The sequence below is a fragment of the Carcharhinus amblyrhynchos genome, chromosome 10 (genome assembly GCF_965287045.1).
Source record: "Carcharhinus amblyrhynchos chromosome 10, sCarAmb.v2.hapA, whole genome shotgun sequence".
Classification (NCBI taxonomy): domain Eukaryota; kingdom Metazoa; phylum Chordata; class Chondrichthyes; order Carcharhiniformes; family Carcharhinidae; genus Carcharhinus; species Carcharhinus amblyrhynchos.
The window spans coordinates 98,609,644-98,631,341 of NC_137333.1; the positions used below are offsets into that span (position 1 = coordinate 98,609,644).

At 41.9% G+C, this 21,698-nt stretch overlaps 1 protein-coding gene across 1 annotated transcript in view; it reads right to left on the reverse strand.

The window, feature by feature from the left end:
• Positions 1 to 19,506, reverse strand: part of prkx (protein kinase X-linked) — a 110,134-nt gene extending 90,628 nt beyond the window's left edge. Inside the window, exon 1 of the mRNA XM_080197664.1 lies at positions 19,142 to 19,506. Within this exon, the coding sequence (XP_080053790.1) occupies positions 19,142 to 19,307 (166 nt within the window). The 5' untranslated portion in view covers positions 19,308 to 19,506. The remainder of the gene's footprint in view (positions 1 to 19,141) is intronic.
• Positions 19,507 to 21,698: the final 2,192 nt, after the last annotated feature.

A 21,698-nucleotide genomic window follows, 5' to 3' on the forward strand; every position in this document is an offset into this window, starting at 1 on the left:
TATAGTCACAGCCAGGGTGTAGAGAAAGATCAACTTAATGCAAGGTAAGTCCATTCAAAAGTCTGACAGCAGCAGGGAAGATGCTGTTCTCGAGTCGGTTGGCACATGACCTCAGACTTTTATCTTTTTCTCGATGGAAGAAGGTGGAAGAGAGAATGTCCAGGACGCATGGGGTCCTTAATTATGCTGGCTGCTTTGCCAAGGCAGCAGTAAGTGTAGACAAGGTCAATGGATGGGAGGCTGGCTTGCATGATGGATTGGATTCATGACCTTTTGTAGTTCCTTGCAGTCTTGGGCAAAGCAGGAGCCATACCAAGCTGTGATACAACCAGAAATAATATTTTCTATGGTGCATCTGTAAAAGTTGGTGAGAGTCATCACTGAAGTGCCAAATTTCTTTAGTCTTCTGAGAAAGTAGAGTTTTGGTGGGCTTTCTTAATTATAGTGTTGGCATGGGCAGCCCAGGACAGGTTGTTGGTGATCTGGACACCTAAAAACTTGAAGCTCTCGACCCTTTCTCCTCCACTGATGTAGACATGGTCATGTTCTCCTTTTATGCTTCCTGAAGTCGATGACAATCTCCTTCATTTTGTTGACATTGAAGGAGAGGTTATTGTTGCCACACCAGTTCATCAAATTCCCTATCATTCCTGTACTCTGTCTCATCATTGTTTAAGATCCAACCCACTACGGTGGTGTTGTCAGCAAACTTGAAAATTGAATTGGAGGGGAATTTGGCCGCACATTCATAGGTGTACAAGGAGTATAAGTGGGGGGCTGAGAACACAGCCTTGTGGGGCACCGGTGTTGAGGATGATCATGGAGGTGGTGTTGTTGCCTCTCTTTACTGACTGTGGTTTGTGAATTAGGAAGTTCAGGATTCAGCCGCAGAGGGAGGTGTTGAGGCCCAGGCCATAGAATTTGGAGATGAGTTGAGTTTTGTGAGAATAATAATCCTGAAGGCTGAGCTGTAGTCAATAAATAGGAGTCTGACATAGGTGTCCTTATTATCTAGGTGTTCCAGAGTTGAATGCAGAGCCAGGGAAATTGTATCTGCTGCGGACCAACTGCTGTGGTAGGCAAACTGTAGCGATCCAGGTAGTCCGATAGTATTGCACAAATCAATTCCAGCCTAACGTTTCGAAGCACTTCATAACGATGGATGTCAGAGCCACCGGCCGATAGTCATTAAGGCATGTTGCTTGGTTTGTTTTAGGTATCGCGATGATGGTTGCCTTCCTGAAGCAAATATGGACTCAGATTGGTGTAAAGAGTGGTTGAAGATATCTGTGAATACCTCCACCAGTTGATCCACACAGGACGAGTGCATGTCCAGGCACCCCATCCGGGCCAGTTGCTTTCTCTGTGCTGACCTTCAAAGCTGCTCTGACATCTGTAATGGTGACCCCAAATACAGGTTCATTCAGGGCTTCCAGGGTGGAGGGTATGCTCTCACTGACCGCTTGCTCAAAAGAGGTGTAGAATGCATTGAGCTCATCAGGGACAGATGTGTTGAGCCAGTGATTTTACATGCCTTCATCACCATCCTGACTTGGAAACACATGACTGTTTCTTCATTCTTGCTGGATTAAAATCCTGGAACTCCCTCCCTTCCACATGTGAAAGTCTACCTACATTTGAGGGGCTGCAGTGATCCAAGGCAGGTCACCCCACCAAGGGCAACTCGGGTTGGGCAATAATGTTGGCCTAATCAGCAACACACATCCTGAAAAATAAAATTTAAATAACAGGCTCAGGGGCTATGTTTGCCATTAGTTTGTACGGTTGTACCGTGGAACTACTGATAATTCGGCACAAAGAGCATATTATTGAATGGTGAAATTAGCGAAGTAGTGGCAGATGGAATTCAATAACGGTAGATGAAAGGGAGTAGATTTTGCTTGAAAAAAGGTACATTATTGCTCAAAGGAAGCTGGTTGATGAGGAAGAAACATTTTGTGGTTCAAGGTCAGACGACTGCACAACCAACACTGTTTTGAATGAGGCAATAAAAAGCTAATGAAATACAGAATTTTATGGTAACTGGTATGAATATAAATGTTGAAACGTGCTGGTGAATCTATATTAAACCCAAGGGAAATCACAACTCCATTAGAGAGTGTTATTTCAGGCTGCACACCACAAGGAGGATGTTGAGGAAATGGAAAGCATCAGCACAGATTCACTGGGATACAGCTGGAATGAGGAAATACAAATACAAAACAGATAGAGATTACAGGATGATACAATGGAAATACTTAAGATATAAAGGGATGGAATCAAATAAATAAATAAATAACTTTCATTTGGAATTATTTAGAAGAGCTTCACGGCCACAGAACGTCCAAAGTGCATAAGTACATTTGAAGTGCAGTTGCAATACAGTTGAGGGATAAACATTGGCCAGGATATGAGACAAATATCATTTCTAGTGATTCACAGATCCCAGAAAGACAAAACATAGAGGCAAAATGAAATCTAAGGGATCTAGTTCAGACAGGAGAAACTAACATGATGAACTTGGAGCACAAGCACGTGAAGCTCAGTTCACGTTGACAGATTACTTAAGCAATTGAAGGAAAGGGAAGTGAGGAAATATGGGAGCATGGCAGTAATAAGCAATTCGGGCTAATGCTCATCCGGAGGATAAAAACCAACATGGGATGGGACAAACTGCCGATTTGTTTTTTAAACTGTATAATTCTAATATGCTGTAGCTATTAGTGCTTGTAATTTGCTATTTTCTTTTCTGAAGTTTAAAAGTGCCATTCTGTACTTCCCCCTTCCTGCACGTTGAGCATATTATTAAGCAGCAGCAGCACACTATTTTTATACGAGCTTGCATTCCTCCATCATCAAAGGCTTTTAAAAGTCCCAAGCTGATGTCACTTTGCCACCATTTCTTGAGTTACCTTGTCTCCTCTTAGGGCAATGGCAACATCCTGCACCATAAGTTCTGACTCTTATCAAAATTCCTTAAATTAAAAAATATCCTTTGCCCAATCATGCATCAATAATAGAGATGAATAATTTTGGACAGTGCATGATTGCAACTAATAATTTAACTTGTGTACAAGAACAACTTTAAGAAAGCATATTTTTATGGCCATTTATCAGTTCTGTTTAGTACAAACATTAAATCATCTGAACACAATTTTGTCACCAAATTTGATGGCCCTTAACCCTCTTAATTCATAATATATTGTACTAATTTCAGGGAAGGACTATTGCATTATGAGCTTCATTTCACCTCTGCAACTTCAAACTCCAAATTCAGCAGAAAAAGCTAAAGTTCCAATTTTAACTTAAGTTCTGAACTGGATACACATACGGATGGCATTTTCACAAGACCTGTGCTTTAATTTAAAACTCCTGATCCAAATGTTAAAACAATTGGTGGGCTATCATAACTACAAGTTAGCCAGCTCACCAACATCACTGATGTGATTCCCAGTGCAACTGAGGAGGCCTGCTTTAAAGTATGTCCCTCTTAAAGTAAGGCTGAACCTTTACCTGGACTTTTGGCAAGCTAAGTCAAATAAGAACATAAGAAATAGGAGCAGGAGTAGGCCATCTGGCCCTTCGAGCCTGCCCCGCCATTCAATAAGATCATGGCTGATCTGTCGTGGCTCAGTTCCACATTCCTGCCCTCTCCCCATAACCCTTAATCCCCTCTCATCAGAATCCCATCAACCCGCGTCTTAAAAATATTTAGCGAGGTAGCCTCCACCACCTCAACGGGCAGAGAATTCCAGAGATTCACCACCCTTTGAGTGAAGAAGTTCTTCCTCAACTCTGTTCTAAACCACCCCCCCTTTATCTTGAGGCTGTGCCCCCTAGTCCTACTGTGATTCTCTCATGCTTCAAACATTAAAGCCCTAATGAAGAAAGTGAGTTCAAGAAGGCAGATGAGGCAACTGTTCCCTCAAAACTGCTTGAACTCCCCCAGGCCCCAATAAAACTAGCCTGGATAAACATGGCAAAAAGGGTAACAGCCACCGTCACCAGGGAACTGAGTGCAATGCAGAGATGGTAGCTAAGCTGTTCATCTCTCCAACTTTCTCAGCAGCACCTCATAATGCTCCTTATAGGCCCACCCCTACTTTTTAAAATACCTTATTGAGATGTAGGTGTCACTGGCAAGACCACCACATAAGCCTCGTCAAGTCAAACACAACCAAAAACTGCATATTTTAAACTTGATGTGGGTATGCCGGCGTTGGACTGGTGTAAACACAGTAAAAAGTCTGACAACACCAGGTTTTAGTCCAACCTATTTATTTGATAATATACTCGCCCAACCTACTTATTTGATAATATACTATTATATAATATTATCAAATAAATAGGTTGGACTAAAACCTGGTGTTGTCAGACTTTTTACTGTATTTTAAACTTGCCTATCAGTGTATGCTCTAATGCCTTACCCTTGCCAACACAACATTGAAATATAAAATCATCCATATTGTTCCCAGAAAGCAACCAAAAATCTTAAAATCTACAGAACACTCTCCACTAATGACTAATGAGCTATTTTAGAGTTTTTCCAGAATGCTTATTCTACAGCATATTTAAACAAATCAAGCTTTTGGAAACCCAAGGAAGTCTAACTTGTAGCTGATAAAGGTATACAATCTGTTGCACAAATTGCTTTTTCTTTGAATGCTGGCTTTATTAAGCTATTATCACAAAATCCTAGCATATTCATCAAGGCAAGACAAGTATTTCAAATTAACTCAAAATATATAACAGCGCATAGTAAACAAGAAGTATCAGCATTCACTGTTAAACTTTATTCATAAACATCAATGGTTACAAATTTGAATCTGTAGAAATTACCTTGAGTTCACTGGCTCCAGACATTTCCTTAAGCAGGCTAAGCTTCTTAGCTAATACTTAGTTGCATATTAGCACCTACAGCATATATTACACCAAGGTCCCCAGGCAGCAACTTAGTCCTAAAATTTGGAAGCAATACTCCAACTGTTTAAGAGGGCCTCTTGAATTGAGCATAAATCAGTGATAGAATAACTAAGTCTAACTTGATTAGACGTGCAGCAGCCAGGTACTCCCTGGGGAATCCTCAATCACATTTTAGTTCAATGAATTGACCGATGTGGAAGTAGGGCAGAGATAAATTTCTGCTGAAAACTCCAGAACTCTGCACTAGCTCAGCTGACAAACAATACCTAGAAAACCGTAAATTGAGTGTGTGTCTCTATATGCCCTGCTTGTGATCAGAACTCCCCACTCACTTGACAAAGGGGCAGAGCCCCGAAAGCTAGTGGCGTTTGCTACCAAATAAACCTGTTGGACTTTAACCTGATGTTGTGAGATTTCTTACAGAATTCTATGATCCCATACACAACTTCTTTATGAATTTTTGAATTTTGTCATTTCAATTTGGAAACTCTACTCAAGCACGCTATAGTTCTGACATTAGATAACCATACGTCATATAATTTCAAGAGTAGGACTCTTAGCAGTGTACAGGATCAGAAGGACCTTGGGATCCAGGTCCATAGGACTCTTAAATCGGCCTTGCAGATGGAGGACATGGTCAAGAAGGCATATGGTGTACTGGCCTTCATTAATCGAGGGATTGAGTTTAGGAGTCGGGAGATAATGCTGAAACTTTACAAGACCCTTGTCAGACCCCACTTGGAGTACTGTGCGCAGTTCTGGTCGCCTCACTACAAGAAGGACGTGGAAGCTATTGAAAGGGTGCAGAGGAGATTTACAAGGATGTTGTCTGGATTGGGTGGCATGCCTTATGAGGATAGGTTGAGGGAGCTAGGTCTTTTCTCCCTGGAGAGACAAAGGATGAGAGGCGACCTGATGCAGGTTTATAAGATGTTGAGAGGTATAGATAGGGTGGATTCTCGGAGGCTATTTCCCAGGGCTAAAATGGTCGCTACGAGAGGGCACAAGTCTAAGATGCTGGGGAATAGGTACAGAGGAGATGTCAGGGGTAAGTTTTTCACTCAGTGGTGAGTGAGTGGAATCGGCTGCCGTCAGTGGTGATGGAGGCAAACTCGTTGGGGTCTTGAGACTTATGGATGAGTACATGGGATTTAATGGGATTGAGGATTATAGGTAGGGATATGATCGGTGCAACTTGTGGGCCAAAGAGCCTGTTTGAGCTGTAGTGTTCTATGTTCCATCTGCCCACTCCAACAATGGAGGCCAAAGATGAAGACATCAACTGCTATCTCTTGCTAACTCTATTCTTAAATTTTCAAAAGCATGTCTCAGGACTTTTCTCCAGATTCAGGTCACAAAGTACACCCTCCATATCCACTTCAAGTTGTTTTTGCGTGCGAGGAGTGAATATACGTAAACTGTTGTGACGATCACATTTTTCCAGGAACTAATAATCTCTCTTGATGGAAAAGAAACAGATATTGATAACATTTCATTGGCCTTATGGTTCCAATGGTCATACGTGTAATACTTAGAACTGAGCCAAACTGGTCACTTTTATATTTACTATACCAAGCATGGCCACGCATTTCCAGAAGGTCTTCAGCCATATTTTTAGCTGAATGGGTTGACTGCTAAGAAAGAAGAGTGGAGAATATTTTCTGTTGCAAACTCGAGAACTTTGCACTTAGTAACTCCATTGACAAACATACTGCCAGATAAGCTCTTGTGCTGGACAGACCAGCAAGATTCAAGATTTCACCTCCACTCAATGATCAGCTCTGGCAATTATTTTGGAACTGCTTAATTAATCTCCCTGCCGATAAATTAAAATGGTGGATCAATAAACATAGACAGCATTTTAGGAACTAATGGAAAGCATCCCTGTGAACACTAGGAAAAGGCAAGATCAAATTTGTTTCAACTTCACTTTCCTCAGTTGAATGGTAAACCAAAAAAAAATTGTACATTAAAAATAGTCATATGTTCAAAGCACTGGAGGATTAGGTCACTGGAACCATATTCCAATGTGAAGCAATCTTTTCAGGCAAAGGGAACAGAAATAGTCAAGAAAATGCCAATGTGAATGGAGCAGTTCATCCTTTATGCTAGAGTCTGAGAACAGGATGAAAGGGAAAGTCCATAGGACTCTTAAATCGGCCTCACAGGTGGAGGATGTGGTCAAGAAGGCGTATGGTGTACTGGCCTTCATTAATCGAGGGATTGAGTTTAGGAGTTGGGAGGTAATGCTGCAACTTTACAAGACCCTTGTCAGACCCCACTTGGAGTACTGTGCGCAGTTCTGGTCGCCTCACTACAGGAAGCTATTGAGAGGGTGCAGAGGAGACTTACAAGGATGTTGCCTGGATTGGGTGGTATGTCTTATGAAGATAGGTTAAGGGAGCTAGGTCTCTTCTCCCTGGAGAGACGAAGGTTGAGAGGCGACCTGATGGAGGTTTATAAAATGTTGAGAGGAATAAATAGGGTGGATTCTCGGAGGCTATTTCCCAGGGTTGAAATGGTCGCTACGAGAAGACACAGGTTTAAGGTGCTGGGAAGCAAGTACAGAGGAGATGTTAGGGGAAAGTTTTTCATTCAGAGGTGAGTGAGTGGAATTGGCTGCCGTCAGTGGTGGGGGAGGCAAACTCACTGGGGTCTTTTAAAAGACTTCTGGATGAGTATATGGGATCTAATGACATCAGGAGTTACAGATAGTTCTATGGCTTGGTAGGTATAGATGTGATTGGCGCAACGTGTGGGCCGAAGGGCCTGTCTGTGCTGTAGTGTTCTACGAATCGAAACAGCAATTTAATTTAAAAATACCTTCAATCAGATGTTCAACTACCCTGCAGGTTTGGCAGATGGTCAAAGATCTGATGGTTTTATTGTACCCTGTGTATAAAGTATCACTTAATAGCTGCAATTAACATTTTAATAGTGTTGTAGACTTGAGTTTTAGACTTAGCCACACCCTTAGACGAGCTTCCCAGCACAGCTACAACACTGGCAACTTCTTAATGTGGAAAATTGCCTAGGTGTGTCCTGTCCACAAGAACACAAGAAAAATCAAATCTATTTCATTACCATTCCATCAGTCTACTCACAATCATCAATAGAGTAATGGAAGGTGACACAAGACGTGCTATAAAACAGGACTTACTCGGCTATTGCCTTTTCCAATAATACAAAATCATAGAATCCCTAGTGCTGAAGAAACCATTTGGCCCATCAAGTCTGCACTGACTTTCTGACAGATCATCCAGGACCTCTCTCCCTGTAAACCCACACATTTACCATGGCCAATCCATCTAACCTACACGTCTTGGGATAATGGAAAAAAACTGAAGCGCCCGGAGGAAACCCACGCAGACACAGGAAGAATATATAAGCTCCATTTGGTCACCTAAGGCTGGAATTGAACCCAAGTCCCTGGAGCTGTGAGGTGGCAGTGCTAACCATGGTGCTACCATGTTAATAGTGAAGGAAATCAACAATGGATGAGGAGAATGTAGGATTGGAGGACAGTACCGTTCTGAAAAGATGTGGCAGGAAGATAGGAATGATCAAGGCAACTAAAAGATTTGAACATATTTAGGGTCCATTAATGAGTATAATGGCAACAAGGGTACAAGTAGTTTCGGATAATCCTGAGTGTGGAGAAGAAAATGAGATAAAAGCCAAAAGAAAATGCAAAAAGCTGCGAGTGCAAGGGCATATACATATGGATCAAATGAACAGAAACAAAAAAATTGCAGTGGTTTATGAGATTTCAAAATGTTTATACTAATTTCAAAAAGACAGGAAAGCATTTAAATAAGGAGCAAATCCAAAACAGCTAATTGTGCAGGATACTCGGCTAAAACAATAGGGGTTCTGCCTTTAGAGGTAAGACAATGAGACTGGATACAAAGGTCAATGGTTCAAATTGATACAGGCTGAATAAGGCTGCAGGGATAGGAAGGAAAAGGCAATGGGAGGATTTATAAATTTGGAAAAGGTTTTTCAAATGGTACCAGGATAAATTTAGTAGATGCATGTAGGAAACAAGGAATGTTTTCAGCAAAGATTTGGACAAGATGCAATTTGTAAAGGGTAGAAATCTGGAAAAGCTCTCCACAATTAAGTCCAGAGACTTATTTCTGACATTAGAACTAAAGCATGTAGTTCAGCACTGGAGGCTGCGCTATGCATTTAACCAGGGTGTAGTTTCTTCGTTGGGTGCTGAAAATTAAAACTGCTTCACGTGTGCAAGAAATGAAAACAAACGCAAGATACTGTAGCATAATCTTGTTTTTACATTTCTAACTTTAAGCAAAAATCTTTTTTGTAAAATCTTATAGAAATATTTTAATTCAGTTAAAATAAAAATGACATAAATAAAACTTTAAGTGAAGAGAAGCACCAGTAAAAACATGAGGAATAAAAAGAAGGATTTTATGATTCAAGTTTTTAAACAGCTTATCCATTATTCATCCATTGTCTTTGGTATTGCACTCAGTCTAAGTTTTGTGCTCAAGCCCTGGTAAATCTTCCAAACTAACACACTCTTACAAGAGTTAAGACAATGAAATGGACAAGGAAGATTCAATGCCAAAGTGATTTTAAAAACTGTTCGAGTATACACAGAACATAGAATACTACAGGACAAACAGGCCCTTCGGCCCACAAGTTGCGTCGATCATATCCATACCTACCAGGCCTATCTATAACTCTCAATCCCATTAAATCCCATGTACTCATCCAGAAGTCTCTTAAAAGACCCCAGCAAGTTCACCTCTACCACCAGCAACAGCAGCCGATTCCACTCACTCACCACCCTCAGTGAAAAACTTATCCCTGACATCTCCTCTGTACCTACTCCCCAGCACCTTAAACCTGTGTCCTCTCGTAGCGACCATTTCAGCCCTGGGAAATAGCCTCCGAGAATCCACCCTATCTATACCTCTCAGCATCTTACAAACTTCTATCAGGTCACCTCTCAACCTTCAACTCTCCAGGGAGAAGAGACCTAGCTCCCTCAACCTATCCTCAAGGCATGCCTCCCAATCCAGGCAACATCCTTGTAAAACACAGAATACACAGAACCTTCTATATACCTGTGTATACCTTGTATACACAGAACAATTCCAAAATACCACCTGTTCTTGGCTTGTATAGGTAAAACTGGGCTCTTGTCAGCAGAACCTACAATGACTATATCCAGATTAGAAAATACAATTAAATATTGATTCATAAACTTGTCCCAGTAGTTGTTTTGTCTGTCTGTGGCATGCAGATTGATTATTTCATCCCTTGCATTGGAAATAGAGAATTGCTGAAGTCTCCACTTGCCAACAGAAGCAGAACCAGGTTCCATCCTTTGGATACTCCAAAATTGCTGCCAGCATTTAATGGAATGTATTTACTGCTTTCATCATCAGTCCTTCAGTTTTAGTTGTAATTATTCAACTCTGACAAACTACACAATCAAATGCATAACATACACAGACAAATGAATTCAAAAGATGATTGAGCCAATAATCTTCTCGGCAGCATTGGTCATGAACTGCTTTAAGGTATCTTGAGGTCAATGGCAAGCACTTTCCTTTCCTCAATTGACCACCGGTAAGTACATTCACAATTAAAATGTTAAATTTGATAACTGTGTTTTGTTGCAAAATTAGCTTGGAGAAAAAACAGAAATTTGTAAATTATGATCAGAATCTTGAAAATCATTTCTTGGGATGTATAATGCTCAAGTAGGTTAGTGAGAACAAGTCAGGATTTCTGAATGATCGAGTTTGCGCAGATAGAAACTTCGGGTCAAATAGTTTTCAAAAACATCAATATCCAAAGCATAGTGTTTAATCAAAAACCAAGAATTGCATTTAAAACTCTCCAACAAGAAAGTATTAAAATCAAAGTGTAGTTTAAATTTGGAATTTAATAACCATAACGAAGTACCTAGTTTTACTTTCAAATCATCTAATGTGTTAAACACTCAATACCACAATTTCCCTGAGTCTATAGAAATGGCTGATTCATAAGTTTACAATCTAAGATGGAAAGATTATACCTCAAGTTTTAGATACAAAATGGGATGGTCTTGTGAGGGAGTAAAACTTGGCAAATTCTGCTCAGCTGATATTGTAAAACTATATATGGTCCAAGTTGCAAATCAGCTTCACTTTACTGACTACGTTGTGGTAATGACAAAACTAGCTTGGTTATGTTGTGTTTATGACGCTGGACTAGCAATTCTTAAAGTTAGAAGTTCAAATCCTATCAGTGCAAGTTATGAGACAGAGTTCAAAAATTGAGTGATATGGGCTGGTGCCAGGAATTTGATTTATGTCATTAAAGAACCTAGGGAAAGGAACTTGGCACTCCTACTAAATAAACTTCTAATGATAGGAGCCAAAATATTTGTACATTTACTTTTTTTATAACTATGTTCACAGTATCCTGTCCAAAATTATAAATAAGCCATACAAATGCTTTGACTGACAGCCAAACGAACCCACATAATTACCAGCAAACTTCAGCAACACGTTCATGAATGAGTAGTGATGTTGTAATGTTAATCTTCATCTTAATCATTGGTCATATGTACCCAATCTCTCTATCTACGTTCAGCACAGATTGTTTTTTCAGATGCAATGTCAGAATGCTCTCAATTCTTTTTAATAATTTACAAAGATTTAAAACCTTGTGTTGTGATAGTCCTAGCGATCTGTGTATGCTATTCAATCAAAGCCAAAAACTGTGGAACTTAATAACCGCAACAAAGTACCTAGCTTTATTTTCAAATCATCTAATGTGTTAAACACGGTACCACAACTTTCCTGGGTACATCAACCAACAAATGATCATGACTTCATTGATGGGAGGAAAGTGTGATTGGGTGTGAATACACAACCACTCTAATGTCAAATTTGTAATTAAGTTGGCTTTTTAAACCTTTGAAAAAAGTTAGATTTGATTATTTTTTGAATCACAATGATCAAAGTCAAGATCAAATAATAGTTTGTAAAGCATGGCATCAGTGGACTAAAAAAAGGCTAAACATGCAATAACACAAATAAGCCCATTAATGGATGTACCACCTCTTAGTGTTACAGACACACAGCTGTTAAATCTAAAGAAAATTGCTCATTTTATGATGTGAATTATAGATTTCTTCAGCCACCGAGAAACTTGCACATTAACCTAGTGGGAATTTACAAGCACTAGGTAATCTGCAAACCTTCAGCATCAACAATTAAACTGACTTCAGACTTGTCCTTACTTACTACAACTAGACTTTGAAAAGCACAAAACACTGCTCCATCCACAGTGCTATACATAAAACAACATGAACAATGTCAGAACTACTAAAATCCAACACAGATCAAATCCATGTGACCAGTACAAAGTAAACATATACAAATCCATATTTTTGAAATACAAAATAGTTGATAATAAACTTTAATTCTGAAGTAACAAGATATTGTAATTATTCTACATACTGCATCCATTTTCTTAAAAACACAGCTGAGGTAACCATTGATGCTTTCAGAAATATTTTATTTTGGATATTGGATATTTTTGCCGTGAACGAGCCCACACCTGGTTACATATTCTAATATGCTGCGAGTCACCTTTATTGCAAATGACAAACGCTCTGGTTTTACTCAAAAGTCTGGCTTGTCGATATAGTGTAGTTCAGGCAGATGTCTGAGTAGCCAATAACATTTTGCCTCTTTTTGAAACCACTCAATTTCCTTTTGGCAACACAAATCACTATGATTGGCAAACTTTTAAGTTTCTTCCTCTCTAGAATTTAACAGTTGGAAGTTGAATCCCAAGATGTGTCAGCATCACAACATGTAAAACCACGTTGCTAGCATGATTGATACACATCTAAGAGTTCACTAAAGCCTGGAAGAACTTCATTGTCAGTAGATCAGAATTAGGCAGCAATTCTTCTTTAACCAGAAAACTTCAGAATGATCACTGACATCATTTTTAAAAGATCTCTGTAAATCAGCTGTAAGAATACAACCCACTGAAATGTCAAACTTGCTGTTACAACTGCAGAATCGTTTCGTAACAAATGCAGCATAATCCTGGACAATCCAAATAGATGTGCTATACATAGCACAGCAGGAATTCTTAGAACCTAACTGAACATGAAGCAATATCCAAAACCACAAACTGCATGATCTATTGTCTGACTTTTTAGGTGTAACCAGGGTTAGTCACACTGATACTGTGTCACGATTGGCAAGATTTTCCCGATTCATTCTGTCCAGAAATAAAATTTTACCAGGGACTAAAACTTTAGCTGATAGCCTTTTTTGCTATATGAGAGATTGTGATTTTTGTTCAGCACCTTGCTGTTGCTGGCTGGTTTATCTTTCTGAACCCTGGTTGAATCACCCCATACCTGCTCGTTGAGTGCAGTCAACAGCCTTTCAGCAAATGCAGAGTTAACAGGTCTTGACTGATGCCCAGCAACAGCGAGGTACTGAACAAAAATCAGTCAGCTGTCAGCAGCCGTTGAGCAACATGGGAAGCAGGCGAGGGGTGACTCGACCCAGCCAATGATGAGGTCAGGACAGCCAGCAACAGTCAGATGCAGAATCAAGCCCTACCAGCAAGAAGAGACAACAAGTGAGGCAGGAGGCTGTCTTGAAGACTCAAGCTGAGAGAGATTGAGATTGTGAGAACATGTGAGAAAGAGGGGTGAGGGATGACTGAGGGGATAGGAAGACGAGAGCATGTGAATGGGGCGGGGGGGTGTGGTTTTGCCAGGGTTACAGACTTGCAGGGAGAGTGGGGGGGGGTGCTGAGTTGCATTTGAGGCAGGGGGGGTGGGGAGGAAAGAGTTTGAGAGGGGGGAATGGGCAGAAGGGTAGAGCGGGTGTTGTTTGAAATCCAGAATCTCAGACTTCATAATTAAAAGGCAAGTTTAATTTTTACAGAGCTTGAATGAACATGGGATTGACTGTGCAAAAGTCTGCTCTTGCAGAGAGTTCATTAAAGTCAAAATCAGCTTTTTTAACAATATGAAACATCACTTCCAATTTGGTGTCAAAAATGCAGAAATTTGAAGGCAAGAGGACAAAGTAGACAAAAAGATAGTTTGTCATTTTACTTCAAAAAGTCTGAAGCATCGAACAGTGCATGAACTGTACATTCGTCCTCATCCTCCATAAGTGAGTGATGACTAAAGTTGAATAAGAAGTGGACTCTAAAATGGGAATGCAACTACAAGATGTTGCTGACTCTTGTTGAAGTGAGGGAAGAAACCAACAGTGAAGGCACTGCCTTGAGCCAAAATCTGTTCCACTGTGTATAATAGATTATTTCGTACTAAATAAACCAAAAAACCTAGGTAATATGGAAAATTTGAGAGGAGAGTTTGAAAGCTAAAAGCCTTCATAATTCCCATTTTCTGAGTGTGAAGAGAAATGGGATGACAAACTGGAATTTGGTTAATTTTTTCAGAAACCTCTCAGGCAGTCTACCATTACGTTTGCAAATTATTCCTTGACCTTAGTAAAAGGAAACAAGCATTAATCGATGGGTACTTCAACTGGAGAAATGTTGAGAGAGATCTTTCTGTTTGTGAAATTTCCAAAGCTCATATTAAGCCTCTGAAGTCACAAATAGGAGCACAGTGGCAGGTATTCTGGCTTCATCCCCAAGCAAAGAAAAGTGATACAATGCGAAAAGCTGCAAAATAGAGTTCTGCTGAATGTTATTAAGCAGCCTCAGGATTTGATAACATGTGTCAAGGATTCACAGAATAAAGTCAAGCAGGTTTCTCATCCCTCGTCATAATAAAACAAACCAATTTAATTACAGAATTCTCAATTGAAACTTCAATGCTACGCGAAACTTAGAACATGCTAATGAAATAATTTCAGTTTAAAAACAATTCGAAAAACAGAAGCTCAAGTCACCACCCGCAACAAGTTGAAAATGTAAAGCTCAGTTTTAACAATAGAAAACCTCAAACTTATCCATCTTTTATAGGGAAAATGATTATAAAGCATTCACTACCTTTTGCTGTATTCAGTTACAGCAGGAAATTAGGAAAACAAATACTAAAAAAATTAAGGTTTCCAATTTAACGAAACCCTCCATTTTCAATTTTCTATATATACTATTGTTCAAAATTGCTTTTTTTTGCAATAGAAATAATTAACTGAAGTAGAAACATTGCCCAATATAAACTGATCAACAAACCAAAACGTAAACAAATTATTCATGAAAGGTAAAAGCAACGTCAAACGCATGTACACTCAAACAATTCTGTGAAATCTACCACCAATAGTGTAGGAGCACTATCACCTCCAAGTCTCTTATCATGCAGATTCAACATATATAGCTGTTCTTTCATTGCCACTGATCTTAGAAATCCTCAAGACCACCATAGGAGCACCAAATGCAAGAAAGTCTAGTGATTTAAGGAGAAAGACCATCATCAGGTACAAGTAACAAATGTTCCCGCATCAACATCATGTAGATTCCGTGAACAAAATAAAAGTGACTCACTGTTCTAATGCTCTCCTGGTTGGTCTCCCATATTCTACGTTCTGTAAACTTGAAGTCACTCAATATTCCGCTGCCTGTGTCCTAAATTGCATCAAATCCTATTCACCCATCACTCCTGTGCTTACTAACCTACACTGGCTCCTAGTCAACCAATGCCTCAATTTTAAAATTCTCACCCTTTTTCTAATCCATCACCCAGTCCTATCTATCGCTAATCTCCTCCCAGTCCCCCCACCCGCCAAGATACCTGTGCTTCTATAATTCTGGCCTCTTCAGCAAGGGTCTTTTGAGCTGTGCAGCCATGCAACAACCCAAAGTTCTCGTTTATGCTGAGTATAATGAAGTTACCATGTATAGATGACTGCGCATAAAAGGTGAAGGACCTGCCCACAAACAAACCAGCCGTACACTACACAAAATAAAGGACACGTTGCACTCAAGCATCCTTGATTTTAATTACTCCATGATTGGTGACTGTGCTTTTGGCAGCCTTGTTTCAAAGCTCCAGAATTTCCTCCCTAAACCCTCCTATTGCCCTCAATTGCCCAAGCTTTTACCCTAATATCTCCTTAATTGCTTGGTGTCAAATTCCGTTTGATAAAACTGTAAAATGCCTTGGGATCTTACGATGTGTGACATGAAGCTTGTCGGGCTTTTGAAAGTCTATTTTAACTGTCCTTATTAAAATAAAATAATTCTTCTTTAAGAAGTGTTACTTTTTACTGAAAACCAAGCTAAATTGCAACAAATCCATTGCATCAGGACAAATATTTTGTATCAAGAACTGACAGTCATGATAAACTACTGGACTGACAACAGTTTACAAAGTCAGTACAAACACCAAAAAATTCATAATGCAACTGTACAATAATCAAAAGACATGATCAACACACATGGTTAAATCTTTGACATCCTCTTTTTTCACTGAAAACTGCCACAAAAACTTAGTGATTTGCAACATTCATAAGATTTATAGGAAGCATTTGGTACAAATTCCAAAATAAATTTAATCCATTATATCTATAGTTTATCAAGTAAAGCCAGAACAGCAACTGATATGAAACTGAATTAATTCTAGTTACATTAATGACTGAAGTTTATTTTTAAATCTATTTGCTCTCCAGAGTTCTTGCCACTTCAAATGTTCTAGCCTTATCCAAGTTCTGAAGCTAGGTATTCAATAGTGCAACCAGTAAAGATAATTTGAATACTTCCTATATTCGTCAATAATCCAAACAATTACATTCATATTTTTTATCCAGTTAATAGCCTCCAAAGTCTGACTCAAATGTTTGCTATCACTGGATTTGGTTCCTATGTTTGCTACCAGTGCAATGTAGAAAATATCCTACACAAGATAGGTTTATTTTTTTAAAATTCAATCACGTTACAGCCAACTCCAAATGTATGTCCCACTCACTTGTTGGCAGAACTAAAAATAGAGGTGGCTTATTGGCAAACCTAGTAAAGGAACCAAACTAGTTTTTGATGGATTTTTTCACCCACTGCCCAGTAAATACATCAGCAAGCTTCCAACACATCACCAAAGACAGAGTTATAATGCTGTGACAGTAAACGTGGAAAATCGGAATGTATAGCTTGCCCTCCCAAGACCCAAAACCTACACTGTGAAAATATAACACAACAAAAATGCTTTGCATTAGCTAAAATCTGACTTAATTCATTTGTTCTCATTGGTGACATATGTAAACAGCACAAAAAGCTTGCATTCCAAGTTCAAAAGGGGGATGGCAAAAATGAGTGCCTTACACAAATTGATGTTTTTTTTATTTCAATTCCCACGGTATTAAACATGTTCAAAAAGCACTCAAATCTGCAAGGTAAACTTGCAGGTCTAGCTCAATAAACATCCAGAGGTGGAGGCTACAAAAGGAAACCAAAGCTAATTATTCCAAAATAAGGGAAATTGTATTTTCATTTGATTATTTAATTCAAATCATGTGCAAAGCACCATAAGCACCACAATAAACTGGATCAAGACAAAGTTTAAACTTACGACTGCAATAGCGAAACCGGGAAACTAAACACAATTCAATAAAATTGAATCCCAGTTGATCAATAGTTGCACTTCATTCCCACATCTTTACCAACATTCAGAACAGAAAAAGCTTTCAACAATACCAAAATGGAATGGGAGAGGAGAGAAAAGAGGTACTTTAGGGGCATCAAAATAACTCACCATATATGTTTTTAAAAATTTTGGGAACACATAAAAAGCATGACGTATGCAATATACCTAACACATTGCATACTATATGTTATACATATAGACATACTATATACATTACATAAAGAATATTCAGTTGGCACTACTACCTCAGTGCCAGGAACCCGGTTCAATTCCCAGCTTGAGTCAGTGGACGTGTGAAGTTTGCACATTCTCCCCATGTCTACATGGGTTTCCTCGATTGCTCTGGTTTCCTCCCAGTCCAAAGATGTGCAGGTTAGGTGACTGACCACTCTAAACTGCGCTTCAGTGTTAGGGGCACTAGCTAGGGTGAACGCATGGGGTTATGGAGATAGGGCCTAGGTGGGATTCTGAGCGGAGCAGATGCAAGGGGCCAAATGACCTTCTGCACTGTTAAGATTCTGTAATTTTATACAGAAATTTACACATGTAATGTACAGAATGGAATACTGATACATAGATAAACAGATAACCCAAAACATTAAGAGCCCTTGGGTAATAATTCTGGAAGTTGCCAAAAGTTTGTCATTAAATAGGTAACATGTGCAATTGAGATAAGAGCAAAAAAATTGCCAGGTTGGAGAAATACATCAATACGACTTAATAAATGCAAAAGAAAAATTGCATCTTGCAAAGACTTTTCATGCCAAGACAAGACAGAACCATGAAATAAGTGTTCGGGGTTGGGGGGAGGAAGAAATCCACCAGTGTGGGTCCCCAGTGGGAGGGATGGGGACAGCAGTGTGGGTCTAGTGGGGTGCCCATCAATATGGTGGGTCTATGAGGGTGGGGGGGTGGTTCCAGCAACGCGGTGGGCCTATGGGGGGGGGGGGAGGGGGGGCAAGGGGGTCCAGCAATGTGGTGGGCCTATGGGGGGGGGGGGGGGGCAAGGGGGTCCAGCAATGTGGTGGGTCTATGGGGGAGGATGTGGATCTCGGATGGTGAGAGGGAGTCCGGGTGGGTGGGTGGGTGGGTGGGGGGGGGTTTGAGACGGGTGGGTGGGTGGGGGGGGTTTGAGACGGGTGGGTGGGTGGGGGGGGGTTTGAGACGGGTGGGTGGGTGGGGGGGGGTTTGAGACGGGTGGGTGGGTGGGGGGGGGTTTGAGACGGGTGGGTGGGTGGGGGGGGGTTTGAGACGGGTGGGTGGGTGGGGGGGGGTTTGAGACGGGTGGGTGGGTGGGGGGGGGTTTGAGACGGGTGGGTGGGTGGGGGGGGGTTTGAGACGGGTGGGTGGGTGGGGGGGGGTTTGAGACGGGTGGGTGGGTGGGGGGGGGTTTGAGACGGGTGGGTGGGTGGGGGGGGGTTTGAGACGGGTGGGTGGGTGGGGGGGGGTTTGAGACGGGTGGGTGGGCGTGGGGTTTGAGACGGGTGGGTGGGCGTGGGGTTTGAGACGGGTGGGTGAGGGGGGGGGGGGTCCGTTTGGGGTGAGGCGGGGGTCTGGTTGAGGGACGGGGGGTGAAGTCCCAGCCGCTGCCTCGGAACTTACCCACGGTGGCGACAGTCTCCAGCTCCTCCATCCGGTACTCCCGGCTCTGGCGCGGGGCTGCCGGGGGATGCGGTAAGTCCCCGGCGCCCGCCTCTCCTTCCTTGGGCCCGGCCGCCGGGAACCGCAAGCCGGGCTCGGCCGGCGCCTTGACTCGCAGCGCTGCCATTTTCCCCTCAGCTCAGCCGCATCAACACAGAGAGCACATGGACCGACTGGCCGCGGCTCACTGTTAATATCTACTGGTTCTATGGGTGTGTAAACCCCGAGCACCGGCCCCGCGGAAATTAAATTAAAAAACTTTTAAATCCCTCCACAGGTTGTCAAAGCATTTCCACTCGCCGCCGCCGTACTCGCCATTAACCGCCGGCAAGCTACTGGGGGCGGGGCTTTGGAGATATGGGCGGGACTTTGGCAAAGGGACTGGGAGGGGCGGTGGCTTGAGAGGGGCGCGACTTAGCAGAAGGAGGCGTGGTTTAGTGGAATGGGCGTCGTTTGTGAAGCGGGCTTGTGAAGGGACGCTTGCGGGAGGAGGGCGGGGCTTCCAGAAAGAGGCGTGGCTTCGGGAAGGGCGTGACTTGTCATAAGGTCATTTGGAAGAAAAACGACGGGATGACGGCGGGGCGTGGCTTATGATAATCTTGGCGGGGCACGGGGGGGGAGGTGCCCGGGGCGGGGGCGGGGCTGGGTTGGCTGTTGACCGTTAGCTGACAGGTCAGGCTGAGCCGCTCATCGGCGCGAGGCTTTAAGCTCCGCCCCCTTTCTGTTCCTCTGGCAGTTCGAATTTGAAATCTGGCCACGAGATGAGAGTCCGCTCATGCGCCGCAACTGTGGGCGCCCGGACGCCCTGATTGACAGCCTCAGCGGGAGGAACGTCAGGCTTTGGCCCCGCCCTCGATCTCCAGAGTGGTGGAGGACCCGGCGTGGATTGGCCACACTGGCACGCCCCCTTCCCCCTCATGTCAATCCAATGCCAGGTAAGGATTGGGTTGGGCATTGCGTGTCTTTGGTTCACCTAATTCTTTGTTTTTTTGTTCACATTAAGGTTAATTGAGTTGAATTTGAACTGGTTGATACCTTCCAGCCCCTTGGGCCACTCATCAAGGAAGATGTAGGGTCTACCAAAGAAATTTGTGTAGCCTGCAGCTGAGTGAAGTGCAGAGGGATCTAGGTGTTTTAGTGCATAAATCACAAAAAGCTAGAGTTTAGAAGAATGAGGGGAGATCTCATTGAGACGTATAAGATGATGAATGGGATGGATAGGATAGAGGTGGAGAGACTCTTCCCGCTCAAAAAAGACAGTAGGACTAGGGGGTACAGCCTCAAGATAAAGGGGAGGCGGTTTAGAACAGAGTTGAGGAGGAACTTCTTCACTCAAAGGGTGGTGAATCTCTGGAATTCTCTGCCCGTTGAAGTGGTGGAGGCTGCCTTGCTAAATATTTTTAAGAAGCGGATTGATGGGTTCTTGATAAGAGAGGGGATTAAGGGTTATGGGGAGAGGGCGGGAAAGTGGAACTGAGCCACGACAGATCAGCCATGATCTTATTGAATGGTGGGGCAGGCTCGAAGGGCTAGATGGCCTACTCCTGCTCCTATTTCTTATGTTCTTATGTTCTTATCCAGTATGTGTGTCATGGCAGTGAAGCGGATACACAAGTGAGTGCTCGAGGAAGCTGGTGTTAAGAGGAACTTGTTTGAGGCAGTGATATTGAGGCAATGACATCAAGGAAGCTCACATATTTTGGGCATGTGATGTGAACAGGGCGGAAGTGTTTGGAAAAAGAGGCAATGCGAGGAGAACGTGCACAATATCAGAAACTATCAATATCGGAAGCATCAGGAACTGTGAAAGCTTGTGAATGTAGCCCAATACATCATGCAGATCAGCCTCCCATCCATTGACTCTGTCTACACTTCCCACTGCCTCAGCAAAACAGCCGGCATAATTAAGGACCCCACGCACCCCAGACATTCTCTCTTCCAAATCTTCCTTGGGGAAAAGATACAGAAGTCTTAGGGCACGTACCAATCGACTCAAGAACAGTTTCTTCCCTGCTGCTGTCAGAGTTTTGAATGGACTTACCTTGCATTAAGTTGATCGTTCTCTGCACCCTAGCTATGACTGTAACACTACATTTTGCACTCTATCGTTTCCTTCTCTATGAATGATATGTTTTGTCTGTATAGCACGCAAGAAACATTAGTTTTCACTATGTTAATACATGTGACAATAATTAATCAAATCAAATCAAATCAAAAATATGGATTGGCCTCTCTCTGGGACAGGTAGTAAGGGCAGCGGAAAATAGAGTCTGTAGTTACTGACTGAGTCTGCACACTGGTGTCGAGAATTCCAAAAGTTCATCACCCTCTGAGTGAAGAAATTCCTCCTCATCATCTCAGTCATAAAATGCTGTACTCCTTATTCAGAAACTGTGTCACCTGGTTCTGGACCCCAACCCCCACAGCTAGGAAAAGCATCCTGCATCCACCCAGATAAACTCAGAGAAATGGGTATGCTTCAATGAGATCAACTCTATTCTTCTAAACACTGGAGAAT